The 23,703-nt window shown below is 38.4% G+C and overlaps 2 protein-coding genes across 7 annotated transcripts; one reads left to right on the forward strand and one right to left on the reverse strand.

The window, feature by feature from the left end:
- Window positions 1–8,876: 8,876 nt before the first annotated feature.
- fam234a (family with sequence similarity 234 member A) lies at window positions 8,877–15,266 on the reverse strand. 2 transcript variants are annotated; one of them, XM_057322104.1, is made up of 12 exons: window positions 15,221–15,266; window positions 13,875–14,149; window positions 13,679–13,786; window positions 12,929–13,111; window positions 12,662–12,807; window positions 12,082–12,214; window positions 11,695–11,827; window positions 11,444–11,584; window positions 11,279–11,360; window positions 11,027–11,170; window positions 10,566–10,653; window positions 8,877–10,421 (listed from the first exon to the last, which is right to left on the reverse strand). In XM_057322104.1, the coding sequence occupies exons 2-12, from the start codon at window positions 14,122–14,124 to the stop codon at window positions 10,183–10,185; spliced, it is 1,647 nt and encodes a 548-aa protein (XP_057178087.1). In that variant the 5' UTR covers window positions 14,125–14,149; window positions 15,221–15,266; the 3' UTR covers window positions 8,877–10,182. The 2 variants fall into 2 exon arrangements, with proteins under 2 accessions (XP_057178087.1, XP_057178088.1); XM_057322105.1 differs by having other exon boundaries at window positions 15,138–15,234.
- A 357-nt stretch (window positions 15,267–15,623) lies between these two features.
- luc7l (LUC7-like (S. cerevisiae)) lies at window positions 15,624–23,240 on the forward strand. Of its 5 annotated transcripts, none has more exons than XM_057322128.1 (11): window positions 15,624–15,829; window positions 16,825–16,891; window positions 18,186–18,280; window positions 18,377–18,475; window positions 18,620–18,730; window positions 18,930–19,073; window positions 19,231–19,407; window positions 19,479–19,567; window positions 19,668–19,697; window positions 22,298–22,456; window positions 22,534–23,240. In XM_057322128.1, the coding sequence occupies exons 1-11, from the start codon at window positions 15,827–15,829 to the stop codon at window positions 22,655–22,657; spliced, it is 1,098 nt and encodes a 365-aa protein (XP_057178111.1). In that variant the 5' UTR covers window positions 15,624–15,826; the 3' UTR covers window positions 22,658–23,240. The 5 variants fall into 5 exon arrangements, with proteins under 5 accessions (XP_057178111.1, XP_057178112.1, XP_057178114.1 ...); XM_057322131.1 differs by having other exon boundaries at window positions 15,773–15,829; window positions 16,825–17,240; XM_057322132.1 differs by lacking the exon at window positions 15,624–15,829 and adding an exon at window positions 17,160–17,240 and having other exon boundaries at window positions 16,841–16,891.
- The last annotated feature ends 463 nt before the right edge of the window (window positions 23,241–23,703 follow it).

A 23,703-nucleotide genomic window follows, 5' to 3' on the forward strand; every position in this document is an offset into this window, starting at 1 on the left:
TAATATGTTTCTCTCCAGACATAACCAAAGGCTTTGCCATGACTCTGCTACAGGACCAAGAAAAACATGACTAAATGAAGCAGAGCCATGACATATTATGAAACACCAGTTCACCATAACCTTTCAGCAATTTTGTTTGACTTTTATCATCAGATTCCCAATCTTTAAGAGCCACCTTAAAGCGACAACGAGCATCTTTTTGACGTTAAAATAACGTCTCTAAAATTATTTTAGTGGTAGGTCAACTTTTAACTGGACGAATTTTACTGCCGTTGCTACCTGAGCAACCTCCTATTTTCTGAAATTGCACTTGTAACTTTAGTGTTCGGGCCGGTACAAGCCCCGCCTATCCCCTGCTTTACGGCATACGTCACGTTTTACTCGTAGCCTGTGAGAAGTTAGCCAACAGCAGAGCTAACAGTAAGATGAAACAAACCAAAACATCACCATGGCAGAGCCAACCAAAAAACCAAAGAGGGTTTTGTCGGAGGAAGCAAAGAAAAGAAAGCGAGTGATCAGACATGAGGCCGGTCACGAATCAATATCGGACGGGTTTACACTTCGTGACGCGAGCAGCAAGAGGCAACGGGTTGCAAAACGGATGCAGACCTAGCGGTCCGGCTCCTGGATTTGTAAGTGTTATGTGTACATTATTTGTTACTGTCCTGTACTTTTGAACGTATTTGTTATTAGTCTGTGTCATTGGCGCAACACCGGTTCGCACTTTATAAGCGTAAGGTAGCTGAGAGATAATATATGGTTGCTGGTGTCGATAGCTAGCATGTTGTCGTGTCTCGTCATGAATGTGTGTAGCGCTTGTAAATAAAGACTAAACAACCACACTAAACGTGTTTTGGTAAAAAGTAGCAGATTATTTTGTTCAGACCAGTAAACCACGTGAATGTCGAACAGTTCAGTTGTTGATTAGGCTAATGTTGTCGTTATATTTATGTACATGCTATGCGCTGTTTTCATACCGAGTTGACTGTAGTTATTACATGTATTACACAAAACACAACGTGTGGTCGCAATTGTGTTTAATGACTTCCGATATAATAACAAAAGAAAAGTACTATAGGTTACAAAACACATTCAAGTCCATGCGTTGTGTTTTGGGTAAATACAAATGTTCCATGTAGCTAGCACGCTCTGTGCTAACTTCTAACAATCAGCTGCTACCCCCGAGTCTACTTTGAGGTTGTAGTATAGCCCTGTAGTACAGCCCATAGTGTTGGCACCCGTGTGGTATGCAATGAAGATGAAATGCTGATTTCAAAAACAGTACAGTTACATATACAGTTTATGAATAACATAATATTAGGGATGTAACGATTCACCGTGAGCCGGTTGAAAATCGGTTATAATGAGTGACGATTCAAATCGGTTGAGGTGTGAACTGAATCGCAATACATTTTTTGAACAGCAGGGGCCGCTATTTTCACTGCAAATCTAAACGTGGACATGCTGATATTTCTTAAATGCAAAAAAATCCAAGAAAAGCTCAGACAGTATTAGTTTGTTTATATTAAAGAGACTTTTTCTATTATTAATTTGTTATAAAATTGCAGTTTAGTTTTGTTATTTGAAATAAAACATTATTTTATTATACAAAGAAACGTGAAGCATTTAAGAAATAATGCAAGGGAAGTTGTTCATTTCTAATTTGTTTCACTCATTTTGTAAAAATAAATCGTGAGTAAATCGTGAATAAATCGCATCGCGAGATCAGAATCGTGACTCGCATCGTGAGCTGAGTGAATCGTTACATCCCTACATAATATAACATATTTTTTTGGCCAAAGTGGCAATGACGTTGCTTCAAACACGTAGGGTTGACTACTTACGATACATAAATCTTTGTGCTGATATACGAAGAACATATGGTAACACGGACTACTTTACCTGATCGGTGGACATAGTTTGAACGACGTATCTGGGTCCGTCGGCTTAGTAAACAAACTCACGTGTATTGAGCTCCCAGCGGGAAATCTTTGCGACAGTTTTTACGACACTGCATACAGACAATTCCGCTTATCAACCACGTGGGGCAACAGTGAGCAAAAGTTGCTCGTTGCCGCTTTAAACTCAGGAAAAATCAGAAAATGAACACCATTCAAAGAAAAATTATTAATGAAAGAAAAAAAAAACAGAGGGAAAGATGCCTTGAGGTTCCTGACTAATCCCTCCACAATTCTTACTGATTTTATCCCAACTTGATCAGCAATTTCCTGCACAGTTTCCCATTGGCCATTCTTTAAATCAATCAAGTCCATGACTTTTGTTAATCCAGCATTCAAAAATTTGGTGACTAAAGATGATGACACATTATCTGATTCCTGAAAAGGGGATTAAAAAAAATAGGTTCTAAAAAACCATAATGTTCATCTTTATGTCTCAGTATTTTAAAACAATTCCAAGATTTAAACATTCCTACATAGAAACTGGAAGTTAAAGAATGCACTTTCTCCACTAAAGTCTTCTACATTAAGAACAACTGTTTATCTTGACCAAATCCTCCAAAATTCTTAAGTATATATAGTCCAAAACCAACCCAAGGCACGGGATCTGAACTATATAAAAGTTTTTGTAAAGATTGTAACCTCATTGCCAAAACTTTGAATTCCAAATGTATTAGTCCTTGTGCTCGCTCTGCTACAGGAAGATAAAGGATACCTGGAGGAAGCCAATGGCAGCCTTCCCAAAAAAAATTTACGAAAGCTTTTTGAATTTCGGAAAGTAATTCTTTAGGAGGATCTAAAATGGTAGGCTTATGCCATAACATTGAAGCAGCTAGATTATTAATAACCAAACATCTCCCCCTAAAGGAGAGATATGGTAGAATCCATCTCCACTTCTGAATTCTAAGAACTACCTTGTCGCCTATCCCTTCCCAGTTTTTTTCTGTATATTTAGTTATTTAGTATATTTAGGATTTTAAAACCATCTCTGGCCCATCTACATTGCTTCGGCAGCCTAGGGGGTCCAGTACCCAGCTACTCACCCAAAAGAAAAGATGAACATTTTTCCCAATTAACACGTGCAGATGAAGCTTGTTGATATTTGTTTAAAGAAGAAATAAATTTTGTAACATCTTCTGAGTCTTTTATAACTATTGTTACATCATCAGCATATGCTGTAAGTTTGACTGAGTCTACACTGGGGTCACTAGAAATATTAAAACCACTTAGATCCCTCCTAAGTGAGATTAATAAAGGTTCAATCGAGATTGCATATAAAAGGCCAGAAAGGGGACACCCCTGCCTTATGCCCCTAGTTACAGACAAAGGCCTAGTTAAAGAACCATTAATCTTCAACATACTATATATGTCATTATATAACATTTTGATAAGAGATACAAAATAAGGACCAAAACCAAAGGCTACTAGAGTTTTAAATAAATATTGGTGGTCAACCCTGTCAAACCCTTTTTCTTGATCGAATGAAAAAAAAAAACCCATATCCAAATTTTGCAGTTTTGCCACTGCAATCATATCCCTCATCAAGAACAGACTATCAAAAATTGTCCTTTTGGGAACACAAAATGTTTGGTCCATATGAATGACTGATGCCATATATTTCTTAAGTCTGTTAGTCAAAGATTTAGATAGAATCTTGAAGTCAACACATAACAGTGATACCGGTCGCCAATTCTTGTGCGCTTGTGAAATCTCTCCAAAAGACAAAGGCCCATCCAACTCATTTTTTTCTTCTTCCGTAAGTTTGGATAGGTCACATAAAAGTTAATCAGTTGCTGTATCATCACATGATTCCGAACAGTATAAATTCTCATAGAAGGAAAGAGCGTTTTTTCCCGATTGAATCATACCGCCACCTGGTATTTTCAACTGATGAAGACTCTTTTGTTCCCTTGGCTTTTTTTCAAGACCAAAGAAGAATGATGTAGGAGAATCCATGTCGTTCAGCTGTGCAAACCTAGTCCTTAAAAGAGCTGTTTTCCTCGTTCTTCCAAGAGATTCTTTAACAGGAGTTTGTCGTTTGCTACAGAGTCAATAAAAGTTTAATTATTGTGAGTACAGTCACTGCTTTGCCCAAGGATATCTTGTTCAAGAGATTTAATTCTTGCTTTGAGCCATCCAGCACTATGTGCAGTGTACTGCTGGCAAAAAGACTTGATTTGTGTTTTACCAACATCCCACCATTGACTCAGTAACTGAAACTTACATCTCTCCTCTCCAGAAAAGATTAAGGGAGTGAATAAAATTGCAGTCCTGCAATAATCTGTTATTAAAGCTCCATTGTGCTTTATGGGATTTAGAAAGAGAAACTACCATAGAGACATAGTGATGATCTTACAGAAAAGATGGTGAGATCGAACTTCTAAAAAACCTACTCCTATTACCCTATTCGACATTAAAACGATCAAGCCTAGCTCCTGACATATTAGAATTAGCTTTTAGCCATGTGTATTGTCTGACTCCAGGAAAGGCTTCTCTCCACACATCGACTAAATTGTGTTCAATAATTAATTTCTTTAGAATCTCAGCGGATGAAAGATGAGGTTCATCATGATTCCTATCCAAAACTGAATTAACAGTGCTATTGAAATCTCCACCAAGTACAACAACATTTCCATGAGGGCACTAAAGCCCTCATTAAATGAGGGCAATAAAGCATCAGATAGCGTTTTAAAAAAAGAGGTGCATTCTTGACCACCATTTGGTGAATACACATTAACAGAGGAAAAATGAGTATTACCAAAAACAATATCGAAAGTGACCCATACCCGAAATGTGACCTCTGCATTTAACCCATCCAGAGAGTAGTGAACACACGCACAGCAAGTGGTGAACACACATACACCCGGAGCAGTGGGTAGCTATCACTGCAGGGGAAGGTGCCTTACTCAAGGGCACCTCAGTTGTTACCCGCCGGCCCTGGGAATCGAACCGGCAACCTTCCGGTCACAAGTCCGACTCTCTAACCATTAGGCCACGACTGCCCCAAGATCAGGTAACACCTGCACTAAGGTTTGTACCATGACTTAATTCAACACTGCCTTTCCAATCTCCATACCACTGTGCTTGATTCTGCTTATCTGTATGCGTTTCTTGTAACAAAATAACATCTGCCTGTTTTAGCCGCAGATAATCAAATAAAGCAACTCTCTTCCTTGTACATCGACAGCCATTGACATTAAAGGTCCCAATGTTTAAGGTTGTCATGATAAAAAATAAAAATAAAAAAATGCAAAAAAAATAATATTTTACCTTAATGTACATGACCATATTAATATATTTTTTGACATGTATTTATTCTTTTTTTAACAGCACTGATAAATTTCTTTAGTCTATATCTTATAGGCTGATCAAGCTCCTCCAAAGAAGATTTTCTCATAGCCATTATGCAAGAATCAACAAACAAAAATACTTCTCTAATTTTGGTTTTCGTTGATTAAACGTATCATTGAGAAAATCATTCATTTGTTTTACTGTATAACAAGTTGCAAATCTTTCTTGGGAACTGATATCAGTGAAATAATCTGCAACATCAGATTCCTCACTGTCCGAATTTATTTCTACAGACTGAACCTCAACTCCCTCCGATAGTTGATCCATATCAACCTGTAACAGGTCAACGAATGTTTGCGAGTCCTGAGACTCTCCGACTCCCACAAGCTCATCTGGCTCCCACAGCGGCGGTCTCAGACCCACCGCTCACCGCACTGCGAATATTAGCGCAAACATTAGTGTTCAGTGAACACTCTCCCGTATTCTCAGCATGATTGATTACTGCATCCTTTTCCAGATTTTCATCGTCTTTTAACAATGAATCCGATTCAGCCCGCTGATCAGTTTTATCACTGCCATCCTGGTTACTATTTTCCATGGCAGGAGCCGCCATGCTCCGGAAGTGTTTTAGGCTCAGTCTCAGTGTCATTTTTTTCATAAAGTACCTTGCAATTGAAAATTGAGAGAGAGAGAGAGAGAGCAGAGACAGAGAAAGACTGGAGCTTTTCCTCTGTTCCAAAGCTGTTGGTTTCAAGGTCTCAACGATCACAGAAATGGGTGTGATCCAACTGGACCCTACTAGTGTGTAAGGGTTCTTTTCTAAAAATGTTTCCACGTTGATTACTTCTCCTTTAGTGAAACGGAGAGTGTGTTGGAAAGGTGTGAAAGAGGTGGTTTTCAAACCTGCCCTTTTGAGTTATGTGAGGTGGGGCTATGTTGTTTGTTCTTTTTATGTGCCCATTGATAGAGACACAAGTTGTAAAGTGTGCAACCTTCTTTAATACCAGTGAGATCTTAACCCAGAGCATGTGGCTGGGTGTAGTCTTTTGATTTATGTTTTCTTTATAACTTTACTGTCTGTTAAGGTGCCTGAGGGCTAAGTTATGTTCCCATTTACTGCCTAAATTAAGTTTGTTAACTTCCTAGGAAATGCAAGCGAGGGGATGCCATTATTTTGTTTTGCTACGACTATTTTTCTCCTGTTTATCTGGATAGAAAGAGAGTCAGGGGCAGTGTTTTGTCTTTTCTTTTCTCTTTTGTTGGCTGGGCAAAAAGACTCTAAAACCCCAAGAAAGAAATATTTCTGGTTTGTTATTTTGTGGCCATCTCCCTGCTCAAGTCTCTGCTTATAGACTTGTAAAATAAACTTTTGTTATATTTAAATTTCAAACTTGTGTGTTGTGTGATGGGACCTGGAGACCTCAGCACTTCTCTCTCTCTCTCTCTCTCTCTCTCTCTCTCTCTCTCTCCACGCTGCCTTGTTACATTCCTTAACCCTAGACTAAGGGAAGACTTAACACTTCTTTATTGGAAATTGTGTTTTGTTCATGACTTTTCTCCACACAAAGTTTTACTTTGGAATAATGCTGCTTTAACTGTAAGGAAAAAATCTCTTTTCTTCCCTATGGTTTAACAATAATTTTAACTACATTCTATCTCTGTTCGATGATTCTGGTAATATCCTAACTTATGAGGTAAATTCTATTGGGGTTCGTTTGTCTCAAATGTAAATTGGAGAAAAGCCTGGCTTTTGCCAAGTAAATTTTGTATATCCAATAAGATTAAGGAAATTCATTTTAAAATCCTTCACAAAATGTATCCTGTCAATTTATCTATCTCCAAATATTCTGATATTGATATTTTATGTGCAGAAATGTTTATTTACAAAAACGGCTTAAATTCCCAGTATATTTCCTTTTATTTCTTGCTGAAATTAAATCTTTTTATTCATCTTTAAGACTTGTTTAAAAAATGTTGTGCCTTTTTTGTTGTTTACATTATTATGGTTTATTTACAAATATGACTTAGATCTATCTTTGTGCCTTTTTTTTTGTTTACAGGTATGTAATTTAATGTATGCAAACCCAAGATTTTATTTATTGTTTAAAAATTGTAAAGTTAAAATCAAAAGTAAACAAAATGATGTATGTGTTTGTTGAACCACATGTTATTACACTTTTGGGAGGTGTGGAGGTGGCAATTTCAAGTTAAGTTTTTATTAGGGTGTATTATAGCTTACACATTTCTAGGTCCAAACAAAATGTTTATTGTACACATACATTACCAGCACTTTATTAATAAGCACGAAGTTTGGTCTTTTTGAATATGAACCTTTCAATTAGAAAACGATAAAGGGAAGAGCTAATCAATCCAATTTCTCAGCAAATCAGGCAGTTTCTACCTGCAGTTGTTGGAACATATGTTATATATAAGGTTTGTAACAGCCTGAAAACCTTTCATCACATAGTTCCTTTAAATAATTTGAGGATAGTTCACAATAGTCTCAAAGAAGAAATCATGGCTGCACTATAGGCAGCAGGAGAAAGACAGACATTATCAACAACCAAGTAAGCCTTTTGACCATTTCTCTTTTAAACACAACATTTTTAGTTTGCATGAAATGTGGAGTAACTTTAATACAGCAATCCAGCAACAAACATAAATCTTTTGTTAGAACCAATAACTTGCCCATAATATATATTTTTATTCTTTACTTTATTAATGTATGTTCAGTCATTTCATTTCTATTGTACTGTATTTTTCATTAATTTAAAAGATTTAAACAAACAAAAAAACGAAATAAATAAAAACATAAGTCACACATAGGCGTGTTTAAGTTTAAGCGCAATTCTCTGATTGTCCTGCAGGTGACCTCATGAATCTGTCTTCTTACGAGTCACTTATGGCTTTACGATTACTCCAGAGCACTCATAGATCTAGGATGATTTTCAAGTGCTACTTAAGTTACGATGCTTTTACTCGTACGATCGTTTTTACGATTAACTTAGGCTTATGATGCTTTTGGGAAACGTAGCCCTGATGTTATTGGAGATGTGTCTATTGATCATAAAGCCGGACTGAGATTCATCAAATATTGTGCCTAGCACCATTTTGAGCCTTTCAGAAAAAATTTCAGCTATAGTATTATTTCATAATCATTACTCAAAAGACAGATTGGCCTCCAATTATTATTATTGTTGTTTTTTAGTTTTGGTATTAAGGATTCCAAAACAAGTGCACTGAACGGATGGCATTTATTTCAAAACATTCAATCAAAACATTATTTATTTAAAATAAAATACCAGAAGCTAACCTTTAGACCTGATCTACAGGTTTACAAAACCATGGTACAGAAATCAATTAATATTAAAAAAATAGTCTCACTCTCATATATACAATGCATAAAGTAACCTTATTTATTTTCAACATGAACGTCTACAATTGCATATAGACCACAGTGTTATTATTTAAATTTGGCTTTTAATTATTTAGATTTTTTCTAGTCAAAGGCATGTGGTTTTGGTGTAGCTGATAGGTCATAGTCATCCTCAACATCTCTTCTGTGGACGTAACAGATTTTAAATTCCACACCACCAGTGCTCAGACATCATGAGACGAGCTCTAATGTTGCTATATAAGCTGTAACTTTATGATCATTGCTTCAACGACATCAGCATCCCCATTTTAAAACTAAACCAACAGCATTCATTTAGAATATAAAACAGCAGACGGATAAATAAAGAGACATACTGTTGCACATTATTACTGGTAACAGCATCTTCAGTGATTTTCAGGTCCTCCGATTGAAGGCACTAAATGTACAGTAATGTGATAACAGTACAGAACATGTCCGAGATTTTTGAAGGAACTAAAATAAACAATAGCAGCAGCACAGAAAGACACTTACAAACTAACCAAAACACATCAGACCATGAACAAACCATCTAAACAAGGCACCACATCCCCATCTGGACCTCTGTGATACAGAAGCAACACTGCACTGCAAAAATAAAATATTCACCCAGTCTCAAACTTTCAGACGCACGCGACTAAACCAGGCCTTGTTGTGTTTTGGTTTGTGTGTATGTGAAACGCAAATCAGATAATGAACATTTTGTTCTACACTATTCAAGTTAACCACTCACTCTAAAAGGGATAGTTCACCCAAAAATTAAAATTCTGTCATCATTTACGCACCCTCAGGTTGTTACAAACCTGTATCATTTTCTTTGTTCTGCTGTACGCAAAGGAAGATATTTGGAAGAATGTCAGTAAGGGAAAATCTAGTAGAGCAAATAAATACTATGGGAGTCAATGGGGGATGAGATCTGTTTAGTTACTGACATTCTTCCAAATATCTTTCTTTGTGTTTAGCACAATAAAGAAATGTATACAGGCTTGGAACAATCTGAGGGTAAATCTGAGAGTAAATGATGACAGAGCTTTCATTTTTGGGTGAACTATCCCTTTAAAGGCATCACTACACTACAACCCGACAAAGTTTCAAGAATAAAATTACTGACACACTAACAAATAAACAATACTTAAACAACATTTATGATCAAGCTTACGAAAACCAAAGAAAGTCTATTTTTTGGGGGGAGTCCGACATTGCCTTTGTGAAATTCACTCATATGTGATGTTCCCTAATCCCTGCTCATTGTGAATATATATATATTACCACCTGATAACAACTGAACTTATCTAGAAGCCTGAAATACTTGACAGCAGTATATGATTGTCGAAACATAACACAGCATAATTTAGACATAAAAGACTTTAACCCTGATGGTTTTATCAAATCAACATTTCAAGATACTCTTAATGAAACTGTCAAAACATGATCTCCGTTTTGGCATTTGGACTTAAAAGTGCACGTTCTACATAGTGGGTGTTAGTGTTTAAATATAAATGAAACATTTGTCTTTATGTTTCAATAGAGATTATCACTGAAGCGGAGCCGGTAAAATGCCTCCTTCACCGAATCCTCCGAGTCTTTAGAGATCGATTCATCAGCTTTCACGCTCAGAGCTTTACTCTCTGATACGTCGTCCTTGATCTTCCGTTTCGTAAGAATCACAGGCTCTGTCCCGCTTGGTTCTGTGTGCTGCCGTCCATCCGGTCCAGTCAGGATGAAGTAAGAGGCATGGCGACCTCGCTCCAAAAGCGTCGCTACACGCAAACACAAAAAGATCTTTGAGATTTACGAGTTAGAGTTGCAAAATTATTTTAAGCGTTCTGGACATCACACTTGGTAGTCAAGAATATAATTTAAAAAAAGAAAATCTTTTCATTATTTTTAGATGACAGAGATACCTTTAAAGGAGATAATGTTCTGGACAGGATTTATTCTTTCAAGCAGAAGTTGGGAAAAGCGAGGATGAAGCAGAAAAGATGAATACATCTGAATATAAACAAACACAAAGTACATAGTGTACATACTCCATACATCCAAGAATGGACATTTTTTTGTAGTGTTTGAATGGGTTTGTGTATCTCTGTGTGTTTGTGGACCTGTGGGTGCAAGTATATATTTGTGGATGTTTGTATGTGTGTTTTGTGAAAGTGCTTGTGTGTCTATGTACGTGTTTGCGCTTGCGTGTGTGTGGATGTGTTTGTTTTTGTGGAAGGGTTTGTGTGTTTACATGTGTGTTTGTGGATGTTTGTATGTGTTTTAGTTTTTTTGTGTGTATGTGGATGTGCTGGTGTGTGTTTGTGTGTGTGCACGTTTGTATTTGTGAACGTGACCGTATATGTGTGTATGCGTACACCCTTACGGTTTGGTTGTCACTTTGTCCCCAGAGCATAAACACAGAGATGCTGTTTAGCGTGAGCACAGACGCTGGACGAGGACTCGGTGTCCAGGACAACAGACTGATCTGCCACAGGACCTCGCCACTCTTACCATCGAGAACCATCACCTAAAACACACACACACACACACCAGTCAACAGCCATACAGCTCAAACAACACAATGACATGTCTGCGTGAATTATTCCTTTTAGCCCATCAGAAATCAAACACTCACTCTTTTGGTTTCATTGCCGAGATCATCTTCTACCATTATGTCCAGAATTTCATCTTTGTTGAAATGTCCAAATGTTGGCATGCTAGAAACACACACAGGAGCACATCAGTGTATATCACACAAACATCTCTCACCGGTCCGGCTGGATCTGATTCTTTATTGCACCTGAGCAGATTGCTAGTGTTGGTGGTCCACGAGATCTCCAGTTTGTCCGTGTGTAGCAGTGACACGCTGGATCCCGTCTGGACGAGCAGCGATGGAGCAGAACCCCCACGAACGACCATCACACGCTTCAGAGAATCAGAGCTACATCAACCAATCGTCGTGGTTGTCGGGGAACACACGGAAAGAGAGTGAATGAGATTCAGCATCTTAGGCAGTTGATAATCCAATCTTCATTAGACGAATATATGTACTGATAAAGAGGAATGAATCCAGTGTTCCTGTCGGCTTTCTTCTCCCAGCTGTCGTCTTTCTTCGGCACTGATTTCGAACCGGCTGTAGCCCGTACTACCAAACGCTGCATGCTGACGGCATAGAGCCCAGAATCTGAGAGAGAGAGATGAGCTCAGAGGAGTTTAACACCGTGTCTACACCGGACGCGACCGGCGCCACACGACACGACACGACACGACACACGGCTTGTTCTAATGGGATTGTCGCGTCGCGCCACATCCTATACAAAATGTACAATTTGAACGGGTTCTAATGCGCTCTTTTGTCACGCCGCATCGCATCCGGTATAGACACGGTATAAAGGAGATGAGGAGAGTATACTGTAGATACTGTGATCAGACACACACATGTGAGTAAGAGCAGGTATGGAGCTCCAGTGGTTGTGTGGAACTGCAGGTGAGCAAATAAACCATTCACATCGACATCCACCCTCGAGCCAATCGGATCACCTGATTTACCCGAGAAAAACACCAGCTCAGTCTGAAAGAGAGAAGAGATGACAGGAAACAGAAAAGTCAGTGATATCACAACGGATTAGTTATTCATTTGGATTTATTTCAATGTTTTAATCTAAGTGTTGAGCATGTGTTTCTGTGCTTGTGTTTATGTGTGTTATGTATGTGATGCGAATTGTGTGTGTGTTGAAAACTAAATATATGTTTATATTTGTGTTGTGCATACTTGTACTCTGTATTTTGTGTGTAATATGTGCAGTATGTGTTTGTTTTGTGTGTTGATGTTTGCTGTGTTTCTGTTAAGCATGTTTGATTGTGTGATTCGTGTGTACTTGTGTTTTTCTATTTTTTATGTGTATGTTTGTAATATTATGAATTAAATGTGTGTGAATGAATTTGAATGTGTGCGTGTTTTCTGTATCGAGTGTGTATGAGTTTTGTGTGTTTGCGTTATGTATTGTGTGTGCTGTACCGGTACAGGAGTGAGTAGAGTTGCTTCAGGATCATATGAGAGGACAGCAAAGTCTTCGGCTCCATCAGCGTTTAGATCCATAACATTGATCAGAGGAAGATTTGCATTCATCACAGTAGCGCGTGGCTGCTGCCACATGATAAAACCTGATGGAACAAAAAGAAATCACATCTAAAAAAAGTCACAGTTAAAAAGTTAAATTGATATTAGCTTTCACCATGGTAATACTTTGTTTTTATGTTAGTGATGTACGTGTGTGGTCAGTACCGTTTCTTTTATCAACCGCAGTGAGATTGTCCGCATGAGCCACGAGACATCCCGGTCCCTTCTGGCCAATCCCCTTCACTCCACACTCCACCCAATCAAATTCAGGAGCTAAAGGCCGTTCCCATTGTGTCTGCCCTTTAGTCCCATCCACAGCCGTCAAAACCAGACACGGGGGGGTTAAATCTGAAAAACAAACATTCAGTGTTATTTTTGAATTATTATAAAAACAGCATTCAGATGTGCATTGAGTAAACTAAGCTTTCATCTGTACATGATTTTTTTCCTTAGAGTTCACCCAAAAATGAAAAAATCGTCATCATTTACTCACCCTCATGTAATGTTATACCTGTGTAAATGACTTTGTTCTGATGAACAAAGAGAACGATATAGGGAAGAATGTTAGTAATTTTCAGTTGCGGGACATCATTGACTACTATAGTGGGAAAAATGTAATGGTAGTCAAAAGTGCCCCATAACTGTTTGTTTTCTCAAATTCTTAAAAATATCTCATTTTGTGTTCAGCAGAGCAATAAAAATACAATTTTTTTTTCCTACTATGGTAGTGGATGATGACCCAGAACTGAAAATTACTAACATTCTTCCAAATATCTTTCTCTGTGTTCGTCGGAACAAAGAAATGTATACAGGTTTGAAACAACCTGAGGGTGAGTAAATGATGACAGAATTTTCACGTTTGGGTGAACTGTCCCTTTAAGCATCCTTGCATGTGCAATTTGTGTCTAATCTCACCTGCACTCATGCATGTGTTGTGGCTGGCTTCAGAACTTTTATACATGAAGAAGACATCCAGGACTTTGTCTTCATTGGCATCCTCAAAAGCCAGGAAATCATACGTGGCTATAGGAGAGAAACATATTCAGTAACAGATATACATGAATGTCACAGGTGGATTTAAAGTGCACTTGTTAGTGACTATGTCTCTCACCTGCAGCAGGTATTGTACTATTCCAGGTGGACAGGTACTGCGGCCGTACGGGGCACGGGAGGATGAACGAGAAAGCGAAGACGACGGCCAGACACAGGAAGAGAGAGAAAAGAAAAGCGGCTGTGCGCCATCCCATCAGGTGCGATAAGCCCAGCTTACCTGCGCAGCTTTTCTCCTTAGACACGCCCCCATCTATCTCTCTGCCCTTCAGAGGCTCCGCCTCAAAACTACGCCCTGATGCATCTGTCATCTCAGACCAGCAAAACGTCACACCACTGTGAAGCATATAGAATATGTTAGCGATAGGGATGTTAACGATTTACTGAATTCTACCTGAATTCAAACCTGTCACAGTCCTGAAGCCCTGACCATTACAACACACTCAACCGTATTCAACAGCCTACATAACAGCAAACACAAAACAAAGTCTTGCTTCTTTATCAATCCAGTGTGTTCTGTGTCTGAACATCCTAACAAAAACACAAGAACAAAAGTCATGCTGCAGCAAGTCCAGGGCCAAACAAACACCCTCATTCTGGAATCATGTCAAACACATCTACACTACAACTTCACAAACTAAACACACACACACATGTCTGGTTTACTATCTCCATGGGGACAGTCCATAGGCGTAATGTTTTTTATACTGTACAAACTGTATATTCTATCCCCTAACCCTATCCCTAAACCTAAAGATCATAGAATACTTTTTGCATTTTTAGATTTAAAAAAATATTGTTCTGTACAATTTATAAGCTTTTTTGCCCCTGGGGACCTCAATTTTGGGAGTTGGTGTGCATTCAGGTTTAGGTCCCCACTAACATATAAAAACCCACACACAAGTCCACACACACGCACACACACGCGCGCGCGCGCGCACACACACACACACACACACACACACACACACACACACACACAGAGATGCACATTAAATGTTAAAGAAAGAATATGTTAAGTGCTATGAAAACCTCTTTTAGACATATGGTCATGTTTAACCCTGTTACATAAAATTAATCATAACACAACCACACACACACTTTAGAGAGAAGTCATTCGCAGATCCTTAACTAAATACAGCTCATACAGTAGAGAACTAGCTGTTGCTACATTTTTACAAATACACTACATTTACAAAATACACGTTTGTTCCCAACTAAAACAGAAATTACGACTTTGTTTTGGATAGAGCGAATAAAACTAGTTTTTCTTAATTATATATTGAAGTCAGGCAGCTGATCTCATTAAACTTGAACTAATCACCTTTACTTGTTCAGTAGACAGACACCCAGGAATAAATTAAATGCTCGTATTTGAGAAAAAACACACATCTGTTGAAAACAAACCTGGTGAGTGACAGATCCTGCTGTGCTGTGGGATGTGCACTTCCGCGTACGGCAGCCTGTCAGGGTCAAACAGACACTCGTTTCTCATAATAAATGTATTAAATTGTTATTAACCTTTAATAAAACCTAATTACGCAATAGGGTAATTGCATAGTTTTTGGTGTTAGGCACTTGCCAAGCTCTAAAAATAAAAATGACTTTTAATGTAGGTTGCAGATTAAAATGTCTTTGTAATTACCTTTCGTGTATATGTTTCTATAGTCCTTTTTAAACAACAATATAGTACTTACATTTACTTGATTTGATTTAATTGCTATGGTTTATTTACTGAACTGCGTTTTTATAAAAAAAAACATGCACCTATTGCAATGACGAAGCGCCCTCTGATTGGTCCCTGCTCCATTTGAGTTCATTTTCTTTTTCGGTGATTGAAGAGACGGACGACGGCGACAGACACCGTGTGATACGTTTCGCAGATGATTTAAACTTTGTCTTTAATTGTAAAACCGTTATCGTCCTTGCGTGAAAAGCAAGAAAATCGTGGCAGGATGTCGGCTCAGGCTCAGATGAGAGCTTTGCTGGATCAGCTGATGGGAACGTCGAGGGATGGTGAGTGTTAGCCGCGAGCTAACGGCTCTGACAGGATTTCTGAAGGCCGCGCGCTCAGATTAAAGAGACACAACGTAAATTAAATTCAGATTTTGATGTGAAGTATCTTCAGAATAGCTAAACGCAGCATTTCTTTCTCAAGAAATGCGTCAGTTTAATGTTTGTGTCCTTGCAAGGGGAACATTGGCGTTGGGGAGGGGCTACGTTACGTTCGTGTGTGCTACGCTAATGGGGCATCAGGGCCTTGTTAGACATGCCGATTTGTAACTCGTTATTCACATTATTTTAGTCACATTTTATGTGCATGATGTCATAAAATGAATGATCAATTCCAGGCATTGAAATGGTAACGTTAGCTTAGAAGAAAATATCTTCCATTAAATCAAACTGTCACATTATTATTCTTATTATTATTAATAAATATCGGAAATAGGTTTATCCGTAGAAGTTTTGTTTTAAAGCTATTTGCTATTAAAATAATTACTTGTTGTCGATCAGTATCAAGCGCGATCATTTGTCTGATATTTGGTCATTTTAAGATGGACCGTATGGACAATGAAAAGTGGTGGGCATTTTCACTGTGACACTTAGAAAGTTCCCTGATAGATTTGTTAAGTAGTTATGTACGTATTTTCTACAAAGTTACGTATTTTGGGATTTTTAAAATAATTGATCACTAATAATTGTCAGTATTGATTGTTTTATTATATACTGTTTCCCCAACATTGGATGCAAACATTAAACGTAGAGGAGCATTACAAAGAGGGAGTTAGACTTCAGATTCTGAGATACATGTTCCAAACAAAGAGGATTTTACTTAAGATGGGACTTGTGCCCATACACTTATATAAAATGTGTTACCGGCTGTAAGAAATCTCACCCTTCGTGTGAATGAAGAGACTGTCTGTATGTATACTGAGATGAATTCATATGCTTCCCGTACATTTGTTTCATACAGACTGAACAATTGTGGCCCCTTTATTCTATTCATTAAGGTTCAGTGTATCTTTGCCAGCCTACATCTGCAAGGGAGTTGCAGAAAAGCCTCATGTTCATCGAGCCGTGAGTCACCAATGCTTTTTAAAGCTGTTATGAATATGAAAAGAACAATACTGTTTGCTTTCCAGCAGTAACTGTTTCACACAACACGCTAGTTGGTAACGTAAGAGTGAGCAGAGAGGATGCGAAGGTTCTGCCCAGATGGCTGTAGTACAATCTCTGCATGAGCATCTTTGCTCAAATCTCACAAAAAAAAGGAAAGAAAAGCAAATTCCTCCGCCGACGTCTTCACTTTTACTCTTGTGTATCATTCCCAACTTCCTCATTTCAGGTTGGGGCAAGAAAAGGTTTTCCCTTTAAACTTTTAGAGGCTTGGACCGCAGGAGGGGTACTGAATGGGAGAGATCTCGCAGTGTGTATAAATTAACCTTTTACTTTAGTTTTGGATTTGCTTCCTTTTTTATCTTTTAATCTTGTCTTGGTTGTAGTTATGTGTGTTATATCATTCAGCATTTCTCTTTGTGCTCCCCAGCACAACTGTTAAAATGACTCACTAAAACATGAAATTCCCCTCTGATCTTAATACATGTACCTTTTTTGCTCAGTTGGTTGATAACTTATTATACAATGCATCAGGGCTGGGTGATGCATATTTAAATATTTTTTTGGCAATAAGTCCGTAGAATGTGTCAGTGGACAAGTTTCTTGAAAGTTCATGATGTTTGTATTTTCATGTGGCTTTTTTACACATAAATGTTATATGTAGGTAGAATAGGTTTAACTTGTCATGGCAAAGAGCCACTACAATTAGGTAGGTAGGTACACATTGCGATTTTTTTTTACTATATATATTGTAATGTTACATATATGAATAAATATATTGTTAAAAAGTAAATAAATATAAATATTCAAATGTACTTCTTATGTAAAGTAATTTTAATGTTGATTTTCATATCCCCCAGCTCTAATGCACACACAACTCTGTAGAAATACACACAACCAATTTATATGGAGACCAGTCAATCTCAGTGACAAGCCTCTTAGGCTGGTCCAGAATCAGTTGTTGCCACCACTTTCAGACAGTCTTATTCAAATGGCAGTAAAAGAAACAGGCCCTGTTTCTCCACAAAAGAAGATCTTTACTGTATAACTTGAAGACTGTGCAGAGATGATATCAGACTTATTATTGTAAAAAAAAGAATACAGCTGAGAAATCATGATTTTACTACTGGCACAGACAGAACTTTGACACTTGGGTGCTAAGTTAGCAGTTTTTAGCGCCGCAGTGTGTGTGTGAGACTCGTAGAAGTGTGCGTGCAGTCTCATTCAATGTCAATCATGTGCTCTGTCCTTGCAGGAGATGAATCGAGACAGCGAGTTAAATTCACAGACGAGCGTGTCTGCAAATCACACCTCCTTAACTGCTGCCCGCATGACATCCTCTCTGGAACGGTAAGTCATCAGCTTGCACTGAATATCGTTCACACTGTTTATTAATACATCGGCTTGTTCGTATTGACGACTTTTCTGGTTTTGGGGTATTTCTAGCGCATGGACCTTGGGGAATGCTCCAAGATACATGACCTGGCACTGAGAGCAGATTATGAGATCGCCTCTAAAGAGAGAGACCTGTTCTTCGAGCTCGACGTAAGTGACGTGGCATCGGTGTCAATTAAGTGTAATTAAATTCGCTGTTGCCAAGATTTGAAGATATGCTAACAATAACACATTCCATTTCATCAATGCTTGACTGAAGAAGAATTGTTTTGTTTTTTGCTTTGTGTTCTGTAGGCGGTTGATCACCTTGAGTCGTTTATTGCCGATTGTGACCGCAGGACCGAGTTGGCCAAGAAGCGTCTCGCTGAGACACAAGAGGAGATCAGCGCTGAGGTTGCTGCAAAGGTGTGTGTTGTGTTTGTGAGGCAGGGCAGCATGATGATATGAACCGTGGGGCAGTACAAAATGATTTTACAGAACTGCTTTTAATTTGCTTTTGAAGCAGATGAAGAAGCAAAGATAAAGAGCTTTGCCACAATCTGTGTGATTTGCAGAGTTTAGTTGTAGAGTTGTGTGTGTCATTCATTTTGTGTTTGTTTGTCAGGCCGAAAAGGTTCACGAGTTAAACGAGGAAATTGGGAAACTCCTTGCAAAAGCTGAGCAGCTCGGCGCTGAAGGAAATGTGGACGACGCCCAGAAAATTCTGCAGGAGGTGGAGAAAGTCAGAGCTAAAAAGAAAGATGCAGAGGTTAGAAGAATTTTTTTTCAAGTGTAATGTTGTATCTCTGATTTAAGTTTGCAGTGTTTTCTGTATGTTTACTTGATGTAGGACAGGCCCTGTTTTCCCCTATTAATTAAACTCATAGTTGGAAAACTTCGAACTGAAGAATGTGTTTACTTTGCAGGAGGAGTACAGGAACTCTATGCCTGCCTCCAGTTTTCAGCAGCAGAAGTTACGTGTGTGTGAGGTGTGCTCCGCTTACCTGGGTCTACATGACAACGACCGGCGTCTCGCTGACCACTTTGGTGGCAAACTGCACCTGGGCTTCATCCAGATCAGAGAGAAGCTGGAGCAGCTAAAGGTAACCGGACGGTCCTTCCCAAATTAAAGCTGTCATTCGATAGAACTGTAAATGATTTCATTTCTCTCCAGAAAACTGTGCAGGAAAAACAGGAGAAACGAAACCAGGAGCGACTGCGGAGAAGAGAAGAAAGGGAGAGAGAGGAGAGATTGAAAAAGAGGTGAACAAACTATACACATTTTATCAAGTCATGTAAGCTTCTGTCATGCTTTGTCTAACTAACTAACATCTAACTTTGTCTTGCCTGTTTTTTCCTGTAGGACCAAGTCACGCAGTCGAGAGCGCAAGAGGTCAGTTTTTTTATTTACATTCAATACATATATATTCAAAATAACAAGTAGTGTCGTCTTTACAATGGAAAAAAAATAATATGGATGTAACATTACATTTACATGTAGTCATTTAAAGGCCCAGTGTGTAATTTTTGGGATGATCTATTGATAGAAATGCAATGCAATATAATATAATACATAGCTATACCTTCATAGGTGTATAAGCAGACACAGTGAAGCATGTTTTTATTACCTTAGAATGCGCTATTTCTATCTACATACACCACGGATCCCCTTGCATGTAACTGCCATGTTCTGTCAGCTGTCGTAGTGTTTCGAAAGGGAGGGGTAGCGCTGGACAATAATTCATTAACAATAACTATCGCAATAGAATTAATTTCAATAACAACGATATGGTTTTTAAACACATTTTCGATATTTCAATATACATTACACGTCTGGGTCTGAGCCCTCGCTCTGCTCCGCAGCAGTGGCTACTGGTGTTATGCAGCGCCACACCATCTTGCCCCAGTATAAATCTAGTTTAAGCCCGTGTTCACACTTCTTTTTTGAGAAGAAAAAGTTGACCAAGGCGCTTTTTTAGTATAAAAATGCTGGTAGCGTTTGGTTACAAACAGCAGCCGAACGCCATGACTTCGTCGTTAGCGTCTGTGCGTAAAGGCAGCCCAGAGAAACAGATGTGTAACGGAAGTCTATTTGAATTACAAACAGAGAGCGTCTTTGCAATAACTAATCACATATTTAAAAACTACAATACTAATTTCACGCTAGAAATGCAATCAGTTGTTGAAAGTGAAAATGAAACTTACATTTATACAAACCTATGCTCCAACGGGAGTTTTCGAGCCTTCTCGACCAATCACGTTCCTCATATGTTGTTATGGAAATGACAGGTCTCTGTCACTGGTTAGCTGGGGAAAAGGAGATTGAAGTTGAACTTTTTTCAACCTCGAAAGACGCTCTGAGCTGCAGAAAATGACGCCGGTGCTGGTGTTTAAAAAAGCGCTCAGGACGTTTTTGAAAACACGGTTTACTCCATAGGATTATAATGTAAAACAGACGCTAGCAGCTTCGAAAAAGAAGTCAAGTGTAAACACGAGCTAAGTTTAATATTGATCATTTTTGTCTGTATATTCATTTACAAAACGGATCTGTAACTTACTAATGCTTGCTTTCGGAAAATAAACATGAACAAGTTTAAACAGTTCTCAATGTCAATTTCGAGGACAGAATGGCAAATTTTGTAGTTTTTTTTTATAGCTAACTGAAGCACACTGTAGGGCCTTTGAACGACACTGAAACAAATGAAAACGGTTCTTAATGTCAGCTTGCAGGAGAGCATGGCAGATCTTGTATAAAGTTTTGACAAAAAAAAAACTGGAAATACAGTCATACATAAAATTCAGTGGACAATAATAATTGAAAATTATTAATTTATAAGAATATGTCAAAAGAAAAAAGCTCCAAGTAATGGGAGGCCTGTGCCCCTGTAGAGCTTTGAAAATATGACGATGCTTTAAAGCACATTTGAAGTTACGGAATTATGCCTTGAAGCAGATTTAGAAAAGTTGTTCTCAATTTTATTGGTAAACATGATTCTAATATTTAAAACGTACACAAGGTAAGGGCACAGTCATATACAAAAATATTTTATTCTAATAATCATATGTAGCTTTGCACACTGCCGGCATCTAGAATGATTTTGATCAGCATTTTATTGTTCATATCAGAGGGCTCTCTCAACTTCTATTTTACATTTTACTTTTTGTAATACTACTACTACATTTTATTTATAGGCGCCTTACTGACACTCAAGGACACCGTACAGCAAACAGTCAACAATAACAACAATCATCATTAAAGACAATTAATACAGGCTAAATGCAAGCATAAAATAATCACACAAAATTACAAAAAGCCTGTCTAAAAAGTATGTTTTAATACGAGATTTAAAAACAGAGATTTTTGCTACTTTTAAGGTCCTGCGGTAACGAGTTCCAGAGGTTAGGAGCTGCATGACTGAAAGCTTGAGAACCCATAGTAGTGCAAATTCGAGGAAGAACAAGATTAAGTGCAGCAGATGATCTGAGAGTGCGAGTCGGAGTGTAGTTGCGAAGGAGTTCTGCTAAGTAGGGAGGAGCCAAATTATTGAGTGCTTTATAAGCCAGGAGAAGGATTTTAAAGTTAATCCGATATTTAACTGGAAGCCAATGCAGGTGTTGTAATGTGTGAGTAAATTGCTCGGTCATAGGAGTCCGACAGATAATTTGTAATTATAATATTGTTTATATCGTTATCGGAATTATATTGTATTGACCGAAATGCATGAATGTATTTCAATATCAATTTTGGCCATATCGTCCAGCCCTAGGGAGGGGTGGAGTGAGCGGTTGGTTGCAATTCGCAGCCTTGCCGCTAGATTTCACTTGCTGGACCTTTAACAGATGCTTTATTCAAAATAGCCATTTGCATGCAAGAGAGAAATATCCCACACTGCTGAGTTCCAAGAATAGACTCGATTAGATCAGGATAGATGAAAGAATGCAGACCAACAGCATACAACATTATGGAAATTAATTTTCTGATGTTTTTTGTAGGTCTCGTGAGCGCGATCGAGAGCGCAGACGCAAACGTTCCCGCTCTGCATCACGGGAGCGCCGCAGGTCCCGCTCTCGCTCAAGAGAGCGCGACAGACGCCGGAGGCACAGATCTCGCTCCAATTCCCGATCACGCCACAGCCGAGAGGATTCACACAAGTGAGTTTACATCTAACTTCAGTTTTGTGACACACTATCCTCCATTTCCTTAAAGTTAACCTGTGTGTGTGTGTTAGGTCTTCACGGGACCGAGATCGTGAAAGGGACAGCAAGCACAGTTCATCTGAGCGGAGATCAGACGGGCTAAATGGAAGGACAGATTCTCGCCGCCATGACGACAGAGAGGCTGGAGAAATCTGATTCATCTCATTCTATCACAAACACAATACATGCCGTTCTCCAACGTTAAACCCACTTTTATTTATCCCATTGACCTTTGTCTGTAAAAAACTGCCTGTTATGCTTCCTTAAAATCATTGTAGTCTTTTCTATGTCAGTCCAATGAGATTTGGTCTGTCTTATCCACTGTACAGCAAATGAAATGACATTAGTGGCCAGAGTTTTCAAAGATTTTTTTGTTAATCTTTCTACAACAGTGTACACGACCACATCATTTTTTCTCTGCCTTTAATGTATCTCTAATGATTGTTTTTTATTTGTTTGGCTTTGTGTCCTGAGTGGATGTGGGCATGTTTTGCAGGAAGCTTGTTTTACATTTAAACTCACCTCGGAACAGTTTTCCCTGTCTTTGAATATAGCTGCAGTATTCCCCAAACAGAGATACTGAGCCTGTTCACTCAGTAGCACACGAGTAGAAATGTAATAAATTTCAAGGCATCTTTCACTGCATTTTGTTTCAGATTTTCCAATGTATATGATATTTTATAATGCTGTTTTGCGTCATGTTGTCCTTATCAAAGTGCATTAAATGGTTTTATGAATATCATTGGTATTTGTGTGGTCATTACTGGGGCTGTGTATTAGCAAGTGCCTCCGATACCACACATGTCACGATACAATATATTGTTATGTATTTCGATAAAGATACACATTTGCGATATATTGCAATACTTGAAATAGAAAATGTAAAAAGTAGAGCTAGAAATACAACATGCTGTGCACCACCGGGGGTTTTCTGTAAGGATAAGTGTAAAAACATCCCTTACCTCTGCAGAGTGGCCATGATGTGCGATGCATGGACCTTTAGATCAGAGGTTAGGGTTCTCAAACTGTGGATTACGCCCCTCAAGTGGGTGGCACAGGGGACACACCCACACATCAGCTCTGAGAGCTCGAGACGTTACTATATTTTTCACCATGCACGCTTCTACTTTTGGTTGTAAAAATTATAATTAAAAAATTATCGATAGTAGAGGTATCACTATCGATACACTATTGAAAAAAAA

This window comes from Triplophysa rosa, linkage group LG23 (assembly GCF_024868665.1).
Source record: "Triplophysa rosa linkage group LG23, Trosa_1v2, whole genome shotgun sequence".
Taxonomy (NCBI): Eukaryota; Metazoa; Chordata; class Actinopteri; order Cypriniformes; family Nemacheilidae; genus Triplophysa; species Triplophysa rosa.

What these genes read in the sequence shown, in the direction of transcription:
- fam234a (XM_057322104.1), bottom strand. Translation starts at nt 14,124, where the DNA reads ATGACAGATGCATCAGGGCGTAGTTTTGAGGCGGAGCCTCTGAAGGGC. An exon ending in CAACACATGCATGAGTGCAG is followed by an intron (nt 13,112 to 13,678) that starts GTGAGATTAGAC and finishes TTTGTTTTTCAG; the next exon opens with ATTTAACCCCCCCGTGTCTG. An exon ending in ATACCTGCTCTTACTCACAT is followed by an intron (nt 11,828 to 12,081) that starts GTGTGTGTCTGA and finishes TCTCTCTCTCAG; the next exon opens with ATTCTGGGCTCTATGCCGTC.
- luc7l (XM_057322128.1), top strand. An exon ending in ATGACATCCTCTCTGGAACG is followed by an intron (nt 18,281 to 18,376) that starts GTAAGTCATCAG and finishes GGGTATTTCTAG; the next exon opens with CGCATGGACCTTGGGGAATG. An exon ending in AGCCGAGAGGATTCACACAA is followed by an intron (nt 22,457 to 22,533) that starts GTGAGTTTACAT and finishes TGTGTGTGTTAG; the next exon opens with GTCTTCACGGGACCGAGATC.